The 16,592-nt window shown below is 48.4% G+C and overlaps 1 protein-coding gene across 1 annotated transcript; it reads right to left on the reverse strand.

The window, feature by feature from the left end:
* Positions 1 to 8,107: 8,107 nt before the first annotated feature.
* Positions 8,108 to 14,717, reverse strand: UNC119 (unc-119 lipid binding chaperone). Its single transcript, XM_007530710.3, has 5 exons — positions 14,426 to 14,717; positions 10,331 to 10,444; positions 9,796 to 9,898; positions 9,469 to 9,641; positions 8,108 to 8,794 (listed from the first exon to the last, which is right to left on the reverse strand). The coding sequence occupies exons 1-5, from the start codon at positions 14,649 to 14,651 to the stop codon at positions 8,682 to 8,684; spliced, it is 729 nt and encodes a 242-aa protein (XP_007530772.1). The 5' UTR covers positions 14,652 to 14,717; the 3' UTR covers positions 8,108 to 8,681.
* Between the last annotated feature and the right edge of the window lie 1,875 nt (positions 14,718 to 16,592).

A 16,592-nucleotide genomic window follows, 5' to 3' on the forward strand; every position in this document is an offset into this window, starting at 1 on the left:
ACAAGCAGTGAAGCAATGCTGCAAGTGTCTCTCTTTATCTCTCTTCCTATCTCCCCTCCCCTCTCAATTTCTCTCTCTTTTTTTAAAAAATTTTTCTCTCTTTATCCAATAAATAAAAATAATAGTATTATAGCTTCAGGGCCATCTCTGGGAGACTGGATTCTGTGCGGCTATTTGAAAAAAAAAATTTTTATTTAAAGAAAATCTTTAAAAATAATTTATTTACTTATTTAAGAGGAAGAGAGGGAAACAGAACAAGGCTAGGAAGATAGCATAATGGTTATGCAAAAAGACTTTCATGACTGAGACTCCAAAATCCCAGGTTCAATCTCCAGCACCACCATAAGCCAGAGCTGAGCAGTGCTCTGGTAGCTCTCGTATATCTCTCTGTATCTCTCTGTTATTAAAAATAAATAAATATAGGGAGCCGGGCGATGGCGCAGCGGGTTAAGCACACATGGTGGAAAGCACAAGGACTGGCATCAGGATCCCGGTTGGAGTCCTCAGCTCCCCACCTGCAGGGGGTTTGCTTCACAGGCGACCTTCTCTCCCCCTCTCTGTTTTCCCCTCCTCTCTCCATCTCTCTCCATCTCTCTCTATCTTATACAGCAATAACAACAACAATAATTACGACGACAACGACAATAAACAAGGGCAACAAAAGAGGGGAAATTTTTTTTAATTAAAATAGGGAGTCGGGCGGTAGAGTAGCGGGTTAAGCGCAGGTGGTGCAAAGCACAAGGACCAGCCTAAGGATCCTGGTTCGAGCCACCGGCTCCCCACCTGCAGGGGAGTCACTTCACAGGCAGTGAAGCAGGTCTGCAGGTGTCTGTCTTTCTCTCCCTCTCTGTCTTCCCCTCCTCTCTCCATATCTCTCCGTCCTATCCAGCAACGACATCAACAATAATAACTACGACAATAAAAAAAACAAGGGCAACAAAAGGGAGTAAGTAAATAAATATTTTTTAAATTTAATTTAAAACATTAAATAAATAAATAAATATGGGCTGGGGAGATAGCATAATTGTTATGCAAAAAGGCTTTCATGCCTGAGGTACCAGGTCCCAGGTTCAATCCCCAGCAATACCTAAAGTTAGAGCTAAGCAGTGCTCTGGAGTCTCTCTCTCTTTCTTTCTCTATCTCTTGCATTAAAAAATAATAAAAATGTTAAAAAATGAATAAATGAAATATTATAAGAGCATTACTCTGACACATACAATACTGGGGATTAAAATCTGCACCTCTTGTTTGAGAATGGAAGACTAGCCACTGCGCTAACTCCCACTGTGCTACCTACCTCCAAGGCTGCATCTCCCCTTAGCTTCTAACACAGTGTGGTTCAGACCAGTCTCCCATTCCCACCTCTCTAACTGCACCTCTCCTCTCCATCACCTCCCTCCCTGTGCCTTGCTTGCTGAGGTGCACTGACCACCCGTAGGGTTACACCTGCTCACTCAGTGAAGTGCCTCATTAACTACAAAGCACTTGGTATTTCTGCCCCCTGATCACTAAACACCAGTAGTGCCCACCAAGGACCCCATAGTCTCAGTCACCATCCAAGATGGCCACCTCTAGCCCTCACTCCCCTTCTGGCCTCAGGGACTCTGCACCTCACAACAAAAAACTCAATACCAAATTATTTATTTGTTTATTTATGGAGGGAGATCAGGCAGTAGTGCATCCAGTAGCATGCACATGTTACAACACACAAAGACCTGGGCTGAAGCCTCTGGTCCCCATCTGCAGGGAAGAAGTTTCACAAGCTTTTCACAAGCGGTAAAGCAGTGCTGCAGGTGTCTCTCTCTCTCTCTCTCTCACTCTTTACTGCCCCCTCCCCTCTCAACTTCTCTGTCTCTATCCAAAGTAAATAAATAAAATATAAAAATTAATATTATTCACTTATGGAGGAAGAGAACCAGAGCATCTGTCTGACACAAGTGATGCTGGGGATTGAACTCAGGCTCTCGTGCTTGACAGTTTAACATTTCCTTTACCACACCATCTCCCAGGCCAGCCCAGTGTGAATGTGTCACCTCCCACTAGCCACTAGCCTAACACAACCTGGTGTTCCAAAACCCAGTAGCATCACCCCTAACCACCTCAAAACTCAGACAGCAAATCAGAGATTCAGCTACCTCAACCCATCAGCCACCCATTCTGGAAACTACACGTCTTAAAACTTTCAACTTCATGGTCTGGGAGTTGGCATAGTGACTAGAATGTTGGACTGATAAGCATTGAGTTCCTGGGTCCCGTGCCTAGCATTCCATGTACCAAAGTGGCTCTCTTTCTTCTTTCCTCATTCATGGATAAATATTTTTCTTTTTCTAAAAATTTTATTAGTGATTTTATATTGGTTTGAAAAATATTTTTCTAAATCTCAAGTTCAGGTCAGAGCACACATTTTACTACACTTAAAGACCCAGGTTCGAGCCCCCAGCTCCCGGCTCCACCTGGGAGTACCATACACAAAGGAAGCTTCACTATCAACTTGATTAAAAATTTTGTGTCTTGGGCGGGCAGTGGCACACCTGGTTGAGCACACGTTACAGTGCACAAGGACCTGGGTTTAAACCCCTGGTCCCCACCTGTAGGGGGAAGGCTTCACAAGAGGTCTCTCTGTCTCTCTCCCTCTCTATCTTCCCCTTCCCTCTCGATTTTTTACTGTCTCTAGCCAATAAATAAATAAATATTTAAAAATATTTCAAAAGTATTTTGTCTATATCATAAAATTGCTGTTCATGGGAGTCAGGCGGTAGCACACTGGGTTAAACACAGATGGTACAAAGCCCCCAGCTCCCCACCTGCAGGGGAGTCGCTTCAAAGGCGGTTAAGTAGGTCTGCAGGTGTCTGTCTTTCTCTCCCCCTCTCTGTCTTCTCCTCTTCTCTCCATTTCTCTCTATATGATCCAACAACAATGATATCAATAACAACAACAATAATACAAGGGCAACAAAAGGGAAGATAAATTAAAAAATAAATATTATAAAAAAATGCTGTTCATATCCACAGGTTGACATGTTATATGGGTTATCTGGTTATATTTGGCATCTAACTCAAAGTGCTTTGTTTTTCAAGATGCTTTCAAAAGTTTATTCTTAATAAATTAATATGGTACATGTGTTTTTGATCTGATAGAAAAAAAAGGAAGCTTCAGAGCAGTAGTAGTAGTATGGTGTCTCAATGTCTCTCCCTTTCTCTTTCTCACTGTCTGGAGTTAAAAGGAAAAATGAGGCGATGAGGCAGTGGCACATCTGGTAAAGCAGACATGTGACAATAAACAAGGGCCAAGTTCAAGATCCCAGCCCCTACTTTCATGGGGAAACCTCATGAATGGCGAAATAGTGTTGTAGTTCTCGCTATCTATCTATCTCTATCTTCTCCTTCCCTCTCAATGTCTCTGTCTCTATAAATAATAAATAGTGCTTTAATAATACTATTAATATAATTATTATATTATCTGTCCCAGTAAATAATAAAAAAAAGATAAGGGCTAGGTGGTGACACACTAGTTGAGCGCATGTAACAATGCACAAGGACCCTGGTTCAAGCCTCCAGTCCCCACTTGCAGGGGGAAAGTTTTATGAGTGGTGAAGCAGGGCTTCAGGAGTCTTTTTCTCTCCCTGTCTGTCTCCTCCTACCCTCTCAATTTCTGGTTGTCTCTATCCAATAAATAAAGATAGCTAAAATAATAAGAATAAAAGAAGAAAGGGAAGGAGGAAAGGAAACTGAGTCTGCTGGGAGGGTGGAAAGTCACACAAGAAGCCCAGGAAGCAGGACTCAACTTCATGTATTTCACCCATTGCCATGGAGAATGACTTGATTCAAGTTCCTTTCATCTCTCACCAGAAATCCTGCAATTCCCTCAGCTCCCCTCAGCCCGTGGAGTCCATGGCCTCTGGAGCCAAACTGCATGGGTTCAGATCTTGAAATTGCCACTTTAGTTGTGCAGTATTCAAAAAGCAAGATAACCTCTCTGGTACTGCATTTTCTTACCTTTCTTTTTTTTTTAACCAGAGCACTGTTCAGCTCTGGCTTATTGTGGTCCAGGGAATTGAACCTGAGACTTTGGAGCCTCAGGCAGGAGAGTCTCTTTGCATAACCACTGTGCTATCTACCCCACCCTGGTACTGCATTTTCTATAATTTGGGCATCATGGTACCTTCCTCAGAAATGACTGTGAGCATCCAAAGCTAATATGTATAAAGCACCCAGCCCTGGACATGACAGTAAATACATTTTGACTAGTACTGTGGGATTTTCAGACAGAGAGAAGGGACACACCAAGGCAATTAAGCAGGAAGCAGTGTTTATTTAATACTGGCAACTGAGTGGATTCATGTCTAAAACAAAAGCCCAGAACAAACTAGGGCCATTGCTTTTATACATTTTTTTAACTAACAACAAGTTTAAGAGAATAGTAACAAGCTTAAAGGTTATTTTTTTTCTATATCAAGAAAGTACATTTTGAGCAGGGTCTGATAACAGACTATTGGCAGGTGTAGTAGGCTCTTTGGAGGCTGGCCAAGGTCACTTTGTTTAGAAAGTCTCATTTATGTATAAGGTGGGGGAAGGGATTGCCACCAACTGCATTTCTCTCTCTCTCTCTCTCTCTCTCTCTCTCTCTCTCTCTCTCTCTCTCTTTAGGAAAGCACTGCTCAGCTCTGGTTTGTGGTGGTGTAAAGGATTGAACTAGTGAACCTGGGACTTTGGTGCCTCAGGCAAGAGAGTTCTTTGCATAATCATTATGCTTTCTACACCTCCCCTCAGCATTTCTCTTCTTCAACCAAGAAGTTAACACCATCTTACTAAAAATTTAACCCTTTCTATTATTGTTATTTTACCAGAACACTAATTAGCTTTGGTTTGTGGTGGTGCAGGGGGTTGAACCTGGACTTCAGAGCCTCAGGCATGAGAGTCTCTTTGAATAACCATTATCTACACCTGCTTCTCTGCCTCAGTATGAGTCTCACTTTTTAAATTTATTTTCCCTTTTGTTGCCCTTGTTATTTTATTGTTATAGTTATTATTGTAGTTGTTATTGATGTCATCATTGTTAGATAGGACAGAGAGAAATGGAGAGAGGAGGGGAAGACAGAGAAGGGGAGAGAAAGACACCTGCAGACCTGCTTCACCACCTGTGAAGCGACTCCTCCTGCAGGTGGGGACACCGGATGCTTATGCTGGTCCTTGCGCTTCGCACCATGTGCACTTAACCCACTATGCTAGCAACTCCCTAGTCTCACTCTTTCTAGTCTGCCCTTTACTCCATAACTAAAGGTAATCTGACCAGCTCATTCCTGGCGATTGGTGCCAGGGATCAAAGCCAGGACCTCTACAACTCAGACCTTTGCCACATGATTGCCTTATCTCCCCAACCATCCCCTTCTTTGTGGTGCCAGAGAATGAATGTAGGACTCATTATGTTCATGCCCAACACCTCAGAGCAGCCTCCTGCACTCAATTTTCTTTTCTTTTTTTTCTTTTTTTTTTTTTTTTACCAGAGCATTGCTCAGCCCTGACTTATGGTAGTGTGGGGGGGATAGAACCTGAGATTTTGGAGCCTCAGGCATGAGAGTCTGTTTGCATAACCATTATGCTATCTACCCCAACCTCTCATTATTTAGAAAGAAAAGAGAGACACCTGAGCTCTCCTCCACCATCCAGTGTCCCACATAGCATCAGGCTCGAGCCCAAGGCCTCAGCAGACAATGAGGTAGATAGTCTTTATTTTTTTTTCAATTTGCTTTCTTCCCCCCTTTTGTTGCCCTTGTTGTTTTATTGTTGTTATTCTTATTGTTGTTGTTATGAGGTGTATATTCTATTGGTGACCTATCTCCCGGCCTAGCCCTCCTTTCACATTGTAGCCACTCTTTTTTGAGCATGCCTAGTTAAGTCTTCCCCAGCCTTTGCTTTGTGCTGTGGCCTGTGCCCAGACACCTCCTCCATCTCTTCCTGTCAAAGGCAGCCTGTGCTTTAAGCACCCGCTCCAGTGCTGCCTCCTCCAACATCCTCCCCACAAACTTGCAAACAAGACCTTTTCTTTCTTTTCTCTACTACTTCTCCTCCTTTTTTTTTCTTTTTTCTTTTTCTTTTTTCCAAAGTACTGGTCATATCTCACTTATGGTGGTGCCAGGGACTGTGCCTGGAACCTTGGAGCCTCAGGTATGAATGTTTTTCATATAACCACTATGCTATATCCCAGCCTACAAGAGGACTCTTAACTCCCCTATATGCTCAGTCCATCTTATTCTAGGGAGATTCCCTGTATCACATTTCTTTTAGAATTCTCAAAGCTCTGTCCAGGTCCTGACCCCTAGCAGGGAGTTCGCAGAACCCAGTAAAATCCCAGGGCTTCTAGACCTTCTAGGGTTACATTCTATTAACCCAGATCAAGAGAGTTGACACCAGGAATATCTGAATGAACCCACAGGTAAATTCTCAGCACACCTGTTTCTGAATCTTCTCCATTAGAAAAACTAAGGTGGGGCCAGGCAGTGGTGCACTCAGTTAAGTGCACATATCACCATGCACAAGAATCTAGGTTCAAGCCCCTGCTCCCCACCTGCAGGGAGAATGCTTCCAAGCAGTGAAGCAGGTCTGCAGGTGTCTATCTTTCTCTCTCTCTATCTCCCTTTTCTTCTCAATTTCTCTGTCCTGTCAAATAAAAATAAAATAGAAAGAAAAAAAAGTGGAAAAATTGGCCAACAGAAGCCATGGATTCATAGTGCCAGCATCAAACCCCAGAAATAACCCTGGCAGCAATAAAAAATAAAATAAAATACATGGCGCAAAGCGCAAGGACCAGCATAAGGATCCTGGTTCAAGCTCCCCCGGCTCCCCACCTGCAGGGGGAGTCACTTTGCAGGTGGTGAAGCAGGTCTGCAGTTGTCTCTTTTTCCCTCCCCTTCTTTGTCTTCCCCTCCTCTCTCCATTTCTTTCTGTCCTAACAACGATTACATCAATAACAACAACAATAACTACAACAATAAAAAACAACAAGGGCAACAAAAGGGAAAATAAATAACTTAAAAATAAAATAAAAGCTAAAAGAAGAAAAAGAAAAAAATAAAATAAAACTAAGGCCTCACAGTATAGGAGGTAGTACAATGGAATAAGCATTGGATCCTCAAATGTGAAGTCCTAAATTCTATCCCAGGTATTGAGTATGCCAGTGATTCTCTGGTTATCTCTCCTTCTCCTCTTCTCTCATACATGCACAGAGAGAAGGAAAGAAAGAAAGAGAGAAAGGAGAGAGAGGGAGAGAGGAAGATAGGGCAAGAGGAGGAAAGAAAAAGGAGAAGGGGGGTCAGGTGGTAGCGTAACGGGTTAAGTGCACATGGTGCAAAGTACAAGGACTGGTGCAAGGATCCTGGTTGGAGCCCCCAGCTCCCCACCTGCAGGGGAGTCGCTTCACAGGTGGTAAAGCAGGTCTGCAGATGTCTATTTTTCTCTCCCCCTCTCTGTCTTCCCTCCTCTCTCAACTTCTCTCTGTCCTATCTAACAACAACAGCAATGACAACAATAATGACAACAAAGGCAACAAAATGGGAAAAAATGGCCTCCAGGAGCAGTGGATTTGTAGTGCTTGCACAGAGCCCCAGAGATAACCTGGAGGCAAAAAAAAGAAAAAGAAAAAGGAGAAGGAAAGAAAGGAAAAGAAAAAAGAAAAGAAAAATTGGACCTCTTGAGGACCCAGGGCAGGCTGAAGCCACACACAGGTGGGCAATGCCTCAAGTCTCCACAAGGTAGCTGAGGGCAAGGAGATGGCTCCAGCTCTTAGGCATAGCCCTGACATTGTCTTAATTTTCTTTCCTGACCATATTATCTCATGAGGGCTAAAAGCACATGCCAGTGGTCCTAGGCATCAGGGAGCTTGAGAAGATGAGGTAGAAGCCAGGACCCCAGAGTTGAGAACTCTTGTCTCTGCCCCTCTGCTGCTAGAACTCTGCGCCAAAGCTTCCTGCCTCAGGTCCTTTTCAGCTTCAACATGTACTAAATGCTGAATATACAGTATAAGTGTGCAGAGGATTAAGAAACAGAACTGGGAGATCACATTATCACCTGTCACACCTCTCCCCACCACCAATATACATGCTGGTCCACGGCCAGAGAACAAAAAAGTTTATTGAAAAGTATATACAGGTGGTCCAGCCCCCACCACATGCTGCAGTCTGGGCAGGTCCCTCCCATACCTCAGGCAGTATCTCAGCCCTGAGGTTGGAAGATGAGCTGGGGACAGGGCCCATATCCATGGGAAGCTTGGCAGCCAGATCCCACCACGATTCTCTGTGAATTTACAACTCTAAATGGCCTGCCAAGAGTGGGCAGAGCATGGTGAATGAGGCCCTTCCCTGACCTAGTCAAAGCCTGGCTAGGGGAACACTATTCTGACACTTTGGGTCCAAAGGGCCTAGCTAGGCTGCTTGGAAATCCTGACTACTCCTCTCCCAGGACTTGGAGGAAAACAGGTCCCCTACCACCCCGCCCTAAATGCCAGGGCCCATGGATTTCAGACTTAGACTGGAAGCCTCAGGCATTCTTTCTCCCTGTGTTGACTCAGAGCCAGGGTCCCCTGGAGCACTGCCCCAGCAGAAGACCTGGGATTGAGAGAGGTGGGTGTTGGGGAGGTCTTAATTGAGGGCCCAGGTCCTCCTGTAGCAGGGGGTGGTGTCAGGGGGTCAGGGTGTCCCACTGTAGGAGTAATCTGCTTTGTTATGCATCACCAGCCGGTCATCCACGAAGTAGAAGCTGTCAGACTGTGTTTCATATGGGTGACGGATCATCTCATTGACTGTGAGAGAGAGGGAAAGGGAGAGGGAGAAAGAGAGGGAGAGGGAGAGGGAGAAAGAGACAGAGAGGGAGATAGAGAGGGAAAGGGAGAGGGAAATAGGGAGAGGGAGAAAGAAACGGAGAGGGAGAGGGAGAAAGAGACAGAGAGGGAGAGGGAGAAAGAGACGGAGAGGGAGAGGGAGAAAGAGAGGGAGAGGGAGAGGGAGAGGGAGAGGGAGAGGGAGAGGGAGAAAGAGAGGGAGAGGGAGAAAGAGACAGAGAGGGAGAGGGAGAGGGAGAAAGAGACAGAGAGGGAGAAAGAGACAGAGAGGGAGAAAGAGAGGGAGAGGGAGAAAGAGAGGGAGAGGGAGAGGGAGAGGGAGAGGGAGAGGGAGAGGGAGAGGGAGAGGGAGAGGGAGAGGGAGAGAGGCCCAGCAAGTGTGGTGAGAGGCCTGAGCCCAGTCCACCGCAAGGGATCAAGGACTGGGGCCTGAGGATAAGCTGAACAACCTCAAAGAGTTCAGCTTCCCCAGCCTCGTTTTCCCTACAGATGACATGGACATAGTGGCCAGACCCAACAGACCCAGGATGAGAAGAAAGGGGTGTACGGGTCACACCCACACATACCCTGTCCCCCAGACTTGGTCTCTACAAATCCTCCCCCCCACCCCATCCCATGAGGCCAGCTGCACGTACTGAGCTCCTCAGAGAGAGGGGGGAAGTCGTAGATATGCTCGCAGGTGTTCTTGCTGCTGGGGATGCAGAAGCCAAAGTGGAAGTCAAAGCTTTTCAGCAGCTGATTGCGGAAGTAGTGCCTCTCAATCATGCGGAAGTTGTTGACAGGCTTCTCCCCTACTGTGAACTCTACCCTGAAAAGAGAAGTGGCAGAGGCTGAGCTCGGCCTCAAAGTCAGCCATCCAGGCCCAGGACAGTTCACCTCTAAAGCTCAGTAAGAACTCAGGATGGGGCTCACTCCCACCCTCGCCCTCACCCCCAATCATCACCCAGGCCCAAGTGACTCACGTGGCTCCCACCTGCCTCAGGCGGAGGAAGGCAGGGGTGAACTGGTAGCGGACAAAGCGCCCAGCATTGGGGTCCAGGTCCCGCCGGTTGATGGGCAACCGCTCTGTAATGCACCCCAGCTGGGCTTAGTGGGTTTCAGGCTGGGATTCTTGCCCGCCCACAGTTCCACCTCAGGACTCCCATCTGATTGCATTTTTTTAATTGCCCAGAAAAGTTTGATGCACAGTGAGAGTTAAGGACTTCTGGCTTCCTGGTTCTAATTTCAGTTCCTAAATCATCAAGTCATCAGTAGCTTCTGAGGGGCTCAGGAGGCAGTTCTGGGACTGCAGTTACCAGGGAGGCTATCAGAGGGCAGGCTGGCAGGGAGAGCCCCAGAAAGAGAGGGGCAAGGAAAAAGCAGAGGCCAAGCCCCAGGCAGGCCTGGGCATTCTCAAGACTGCTAGGGTCCAAACACCTGCTCTGAAGAGTCTCTAGGGAGCAGAATTCCTGAGCCTCAGCCACCTCCCTCTGCCACTGGCCAATCCAACTCACTCACCTGAGGCTGGGGGTTTCTTGATTTCAAAGAGGACAGTGCCTGAATCCATGTCCCGAATCTTGAATCTGACGAAGTCAATCTTATAGACATTCTCTTCAGGGGAGCACAGGTAGTCTAGAGGAGACAGAGAGCTGAGAAAGAGGGGCTGGCCCAGAAGACCCTACTGCCAGCTCAGCTTTCCTGGACCCTGGACCAGCTACCACTTTCTCTGACCCCTAAGGTCAGAGAACTATTTTAATATTTTAATATTTTACTTATGTTAATATTTTTATATTTATTATTTAAATATTTTATATTTAAAATTTTTAATATTTTACTTATTTATTAATAAGAAAGACAGGAGGAAAGGGAAAAGAGAGAGAGAGAATGAATATCACTCTGGCGTCTTGTGTTGCCAGGGATTGAACTTGGGAACTCAAGCTGGAGAGTCCAACATTTTAACCACTACACCACTACCTGGATTGCCAGAAAGGAAGAGTTGAGGTCCTGCCCTGGGGGAGCCCTCACTGTGTGTGGGAGATACAGGGCGGAGGACAAGACCAGCTCCCCCACACTTTCCCTCCCACCCTGAGGTTGAAGGCTCTTGATCTAGTGTCTGCTTTGCCAGGGCTGGCTCTGTGCTTCTGACCCAAAATGTCTCTGATCTGATGGGGAGTCCCCAGATAAGAAGACGATTCGGTCCTGCTTTGGCCAACCTCACCCTAAAGGGAGTGAGTGACAGTCCAGCACCCAAAGCTGTCCTTGGAAATATCACTAGGTGTCAAATACTCTCCCTGACCGGAGGCCTCCCCTCCCTCCATCACCACAGGCCCCTTCCTTCCCCATAAGCAGCTTATGTGAGCCAGTCTTCCTTAAGCAGCTTAGCCAAAGCTCTGCTGGCTCAAGCCTACAGGCTGGAATCCTGGGAGGAAGAGGGCCACCACTGGGTGTGTCCACTGTTGATACCCAATGAGAGGAAGTCTTAGCAGCAGAGCAAAGTCCTTTAAAGGTCACCTATGGGATGGGGGGTGGGGTAGATAGCATAATGGTTATACAAAGAGACTCTCATGCCTGAGGTTCTAAAGTCCCAGGTTCAATCCCCCACACCACCATAAGATAAAGCTGATCTGGTTTTTAAAAAAGGGACTCATGCAGTAGCGCAATGGGTTAAGCACAGGTGGCATGAAGCGCAAGGACCAGCCTAAGGATCCCAATTCAAGTCCCCTGGCTCCCCACCTGCAGGGGAGTCACTTCACAGGCGGTGAAGCAGGTCTGCCGGTGTCTATCTTCCCCCTCTCTGTCTTCCCCTTCTCTCTCCATTCCTCTCTGTCCTATCTGACAACTATGATAACAATAATAACTACAACAATAAAATAAGGGCAACAAAAGTGAATAAATAAATACATGTTTTTTAAAAAATTGTTTTAAAAAAAAGTAAAAAAGGTCATCTACCCAACCTAAGGTGGAGGCCAGGAAGCAGGTGTGGCTGGTGCAGCAGGCTTCATGCCTGAGTCCTCCAGCCCAAGAGGAACCAGGAAAGGTGGTGGGTGCCCCCTGGGGAGGCTCAGGAATAGCAGGGTCTACAAGTGTCCAGGGGGGCCCAGGGAACAAAAATGAAGTAGTGGAGAGGCACTGGGGGCAGGGGGCTCAGGCTGCACACAACACATCCTCCCCACAGAGGGCCGGAAATCAATGTCAGGCACAGGGCCACCGCCTCTCAGACAGGAAGAGGAAGTGAATGTGAAGTCAATTGGTTCTTCCTCAAGCTTAGGGCAGCCCCCTCCAGGAAGCCTTCCTGGTAACCACTTGGCACTTTGGAGCCCAGGAGGGACTAACAGGGAAGGGAAAAGGGACCTGAGTCCTGGCCTGTTTACCACAGCCCATGATAGGGAGAGAAGAGGAGGGGAAGGGAGGAGCCCCTACCTCACCCTATACACGTCTTATTTCTACAGAAAGCAAACATTAACCCAAAGATGTAGAAAGAAGGTACAGGGCAGTGGGAGAAGAAATACCCCAACCCAATTTTTAGAGCTTCTCCTCCCTGGAGCTAGGTGGTGGTACATGTTACAATGCACAACGAACAAGGTTTAAGCTGCCCCCCCCCCCCCGTCCCCACTGCAGGGGGGAAAGTGGTGAAGCAGGCCTGCAGGTGTCTGTCTGTCTCTCTTCCTCTCTATCACCCCACTCCCTCTCAATATCTGACTGTTTCTATCAAGTGAATAAAGATATTAATAAAAAACTAGTTTATAAAAAAAAAAAAAGTGGTCCAGGAGGTGGCACAGTGGATAAAGCACTGGATTCTCAAACATGAGGTCCTGAGTTCAATCCCCAGCAGCACATGTACCAGAGTGGTGTCTGGTTCTCATTCTCTCTCTCTCTCCTCCTCCTTTCTCATTAATAAATAAAGCTTTTTTAAAATGAGGGGCACAGTAGCTGAGGACTCAACACGACTACTCTCTTCTCCTAGCCACAAATAGCATCCTAAGCTGGATTCAGGGCCAAGTAATCCAGAAAGAGCAAATCTCAGACCTGTGTGATTAGGGTCAGAAGATACCAGGCTGAGGCTGCAGGGTGAAGGGCCTAGGACCCTGTTCTGAGCTTCTGCAGAGGAGTGGTGTTCCCATGAAGTGTACCCACCACCCTCAGATGCGCCATCTCCAAAGGCTATGACTTTTCCATGTTAGCAACCATGGAAGTATATCAGCTGCAAGACTCCATAATTATGAAATAACCTTGAAAATGACTTAGGACCTGGAAGGCCAATCTGATTTCCTTACCTACTAGGAAGTTCCATCCCAGAGCTAACCTGAATCCATAATAGCGCTATTGGCACCAATAGCAGACCGGCATATGCCGCTACCTCATGAGCACCTGCTTGGACAGGGGAGCTCAGCACTTGGGAGACCCAGCCAAGGGCTGCTGCCTGACTTGGAAAGGAGGGAGAAACTGGTCCCCCAGGGACCCAGATGTACAGGCCTAGACCTGCTATCACGGTCGCCCTCACAGGCATCTGCAGGCCTGCGCGCTGCGGCTCCCACAGCTGCGGCGCTCTGGTCCACTCCAGCGGCTGACTCCACTCCTGCAGATGCGCCCTGAGAGCTGCTCTCACAGAGGGAAGCAGGTCAGGCTTGCTGATGAATGAAGGCTGTTCTTTGAGGTTCAGCCACCACCTCTGCCATGAGGCTTCCTAACCCTTGCTGCCTGCCTATGCTGACCCCACTCCCTCTCATATACACCTGCCCTGAATGCCCACTTGTCTGTCTCTAGGCAGCAGCTATGAGCAGCCCTGTGAGGCCTCAATGCTAATGATTAAAAGAGCCCTATTTACAGAACAAGCACAGCATACCAGGCACTGTGCAAACTCAGAGAGCTTATTTCCACAATAGCCTAGAAGGTTGGTGCCATCCCCATTTTACAAATGCACATGCCCAGAGAGGTGAAGTTATTTGTAACACAATCAATTACTTGTCAAAGCTGGGACTCCAAGACAGGCAGTTCAGCTCAGAAACTCCAGCACACTAGAAGCCAGTCCTCTGGGTATACACTACACAGGTCGTGCAAGGTGGGCGTTAGCCCACTCCTGCCGACAGCCCAGAGTCAACCCACTGAAGCGTCCAGCTGGACCATTCTCTGATGAAGCCCAGGGCTCCAACCTTCTTAGGGGACCCAGGGTAAGATTATTAATGTTCAGAGAGACCTGAGGGTCCCCATGAAACCCAAGTAACTCAGATTCCACCTAGTATCCAAGGTGGGGGTTACGACTGCCTGCACTCAGCCCCCTCCTCATTACTCATTACTGCAGAGAAAGGTTTCCAAGGGCTCTGAAGGGGTCACAGTCGCAGCTGCAGCCCCACCACGATGAGAAAGGGGGTGGGGAAGTGGATTCCTCGAAAAGCAGAGTGGAGTGGAATCAATCTCCAAAGGAAGGGGAGGGTCGCAGAGGGAGAGGTGGGGAGGTGCATGGAGGCAGAAGGGTCGCAGAGGGGGGAGATGGGGGAGCGGGGAGGGGAGGCGGGGAGGGCGGGAAAGGGGGCGGAGGCTGGGGTGAGCCGCTAGGGCCCCCTCCCGAGCCCCCTCCCTCCCGCCGGCGGGCGGTGCTCCCTCGCCGGTGCTCACCACCGGTGATCCGCTGCAGCCCCAGCACGTCCTCCGGCCCGATCGGCTGCTTCCTCTGTAGCGGCCCCGGCCTGGGCCCCGGGCCTGCCTCCGGCTCCGACTCGGACCCGGATTCGGATTCTGCTTGCAGCTGCAGCTCGGACTTGGACTCCACGCTCAGGCCCGAAGCCCCAGGAACGGGCTCCGCCCCCGACCCAGCCCCGCCGCCGCCCTTCTTCACCTTCATGGCCTCGCGAGCCCCGGCTCGCCTTCTGCCGCCTGCGGCCTGCGCCGGCTGAAGCCGGGAAGGGGGAGCGCCGCAGCCCCGCCCCCGCCAGGACCCAGGTGCCGCTCTGCCCGGGCTCCACCCCCTGGGCGGGCCGGACACTGGCGGCGCCCACCCCGGGCTGAAAGGTGGCTCACCCGCCAGGCCAAAGCCGGATCAACCTATTCTTTTACTCTTCTCTTTTCTTTTTTTTCCCCTTTTGCTTTTGAACAGAGCACTGCTCAGCTCTGGCATATGATAGTGTGGGGAATAGAACTTGGGATCTCAGAGCTTCAGGCATGAATCTTTCGCATAGCCTTTGCTTTAGTTCCCCAACCCTCTATCTTTTTTTTTAAAGACACTTTTTTTTTTAAGAGCACTAAAGCTTCCTTCAATGCAGTGGAGGCCAGAATCAAACCTGGGTCGTGCACAATGGAAAGCAGTGCATTATCCTAGTTCTTCTAGCGTTTGCCCTTCTTCCGTAGCCAGTCAACAGCGTCAGGTTGAGCCTGATGTAAAGTTTCGAGACCTCCTTTGAATCTGGAGAGGTGGCAGTCGTTGACTATGTGGGTCATAGTCTGTCTGTAGCCTCAAGGGCAGTTCGGGTCGTCTCTGGCTCCCCAGCGATGGAACATAGCTGCGCACCGGCCATGGCCTGTTCCATAGCGATTGAGGAGGGCCCAATCATAACGTGCTAGGTCAAAGCCGGGTTGACGCTTGCAGGGGTCTGTGATGAGGTGTTTGTTCTTTACCTCAGCTGACTGCCAACTGTTTCCAAGAGTCTGGAACAGAGAAGTTCAGTGTAGGTGTAAGGGACCAGATTGGGTGACGAGACGTCAAGCGTTGGACAGGGTGGGCGAAGATATCTGCGTATATTGGCAGGTCCGGTCGTAGACGTGGGAAATGAACTTAGATGATGCCGCATCCCGACGAATATCTGGCGGGGCGATGTTGCTAAGAACTGGCAGCCATGGGACCGGGGTGGAACGGATGGTTCCAGAAATTATCCTCATGGAGGAATATAATTTGGAATTGACCAAGTGGACATGGGGGCTACGGAACCATACTGGGGCACAGTATTCTGCAGTGGAATAGCATAATGCCAGAGATGATGATCGTAGTGTGGAAGCGCCCGTGCCCCATGAGGAGCTTGCAATGATGTTATTCCTCGCGCCCACCTTTGCTGCAGTTTTTATGAGATGTTTGTGAAATGACAGAGTGCGATCGAGAGTAACGCCAAGATAGACTGGCTGGGCTTCATGCCGGATTCTCGTATCACCAAGCTGCACATTAAGCTCACGCGAGGCCGAGGCATGGTGTAGATGGAAAACAGATTATCCTAGTGCTGTACTGCACCAAAGCACAGGCCTCTGGGGAAGAAGGGGAAGGGAAGAGGTGGAAAGGATTTTGGGGTCCTGGGGCATGATGATGGAAAAGTTCCTAAGCTGGTGGGGGCAGATAGCATGTTTATGCAAAGAGACTCTCTGCCTGAGGCTCCAAAGTTCTAGGTTCAGTCTCCTACACCACCATAAGCCAGAGTTGAGTAGTGCTCTGGTGAAAAAAAACAAAAGGGGGGAGTCTGGTGGTAGCACAGTGGGTTAAGCGCACATGGAGGGAAGCGCAAGGACCAGAACCGACATAAGGATCCTGGTTCGAGCCCCTGGCAGAGGAGTCCCTTCACAGGTGGTGAAGCAGGTCTGCAGGTGTCTATCGTTCTCTCCCCCCTCTGTCTTCCCCTTCTCTCTCCATTTCTCTCTGTCCTATTGAACAATGATGACACCAATAATAAGTACAGTAATAAAAAAAGGGGCAACAAAAGGGAAAATAAATAAAAAATTTCTAAGCTGGGGGTGATAAGTGCTTTTGTAGGTAACTCACACAGAGATGAGAAATTGTACCCATGTGTCAACAATGTACTATAAG

This window comes from Erinaceus europaeus, chromosome 12 (assembly GCF_950295315.1).
Source record: "Erinaceus europaeus chromosome 12, mEriEur2.1, whole genome shotgun sequence".
Lineage (NCBI taxonomy): Eukaryota > Metazoa > Chordata > Mammalia > Eulipotyphla > Erinaceidae > Erinaceus > Erinaceus europaeus.

Bases quoted from the DNA above. Each gene is read 5' to 3' on its own strand.
- UNC119 (XM_007530710.3), bottom strand. From the start codon at position 14,651: ATGAAGGTGAAGAAGGGCGGCGGCGGGGCTGGGTCGGGGGCGGAGCCC. The intron at 10,445-14,425 runs GTGAGCACCGGC...TGTCTCCTCTAG, and splicing joins GCTGCAGCGGATCACCGGTG to ACTACCTGTGCTCCCCTGAA. The intron at 8,795-9,468 runs GTACGTGCAGCT...TCTCTCTCACAG, and splicing joins CCCTCTCTCTGAGGAGCTCA to TCAATGAGATGATCCGTCAC.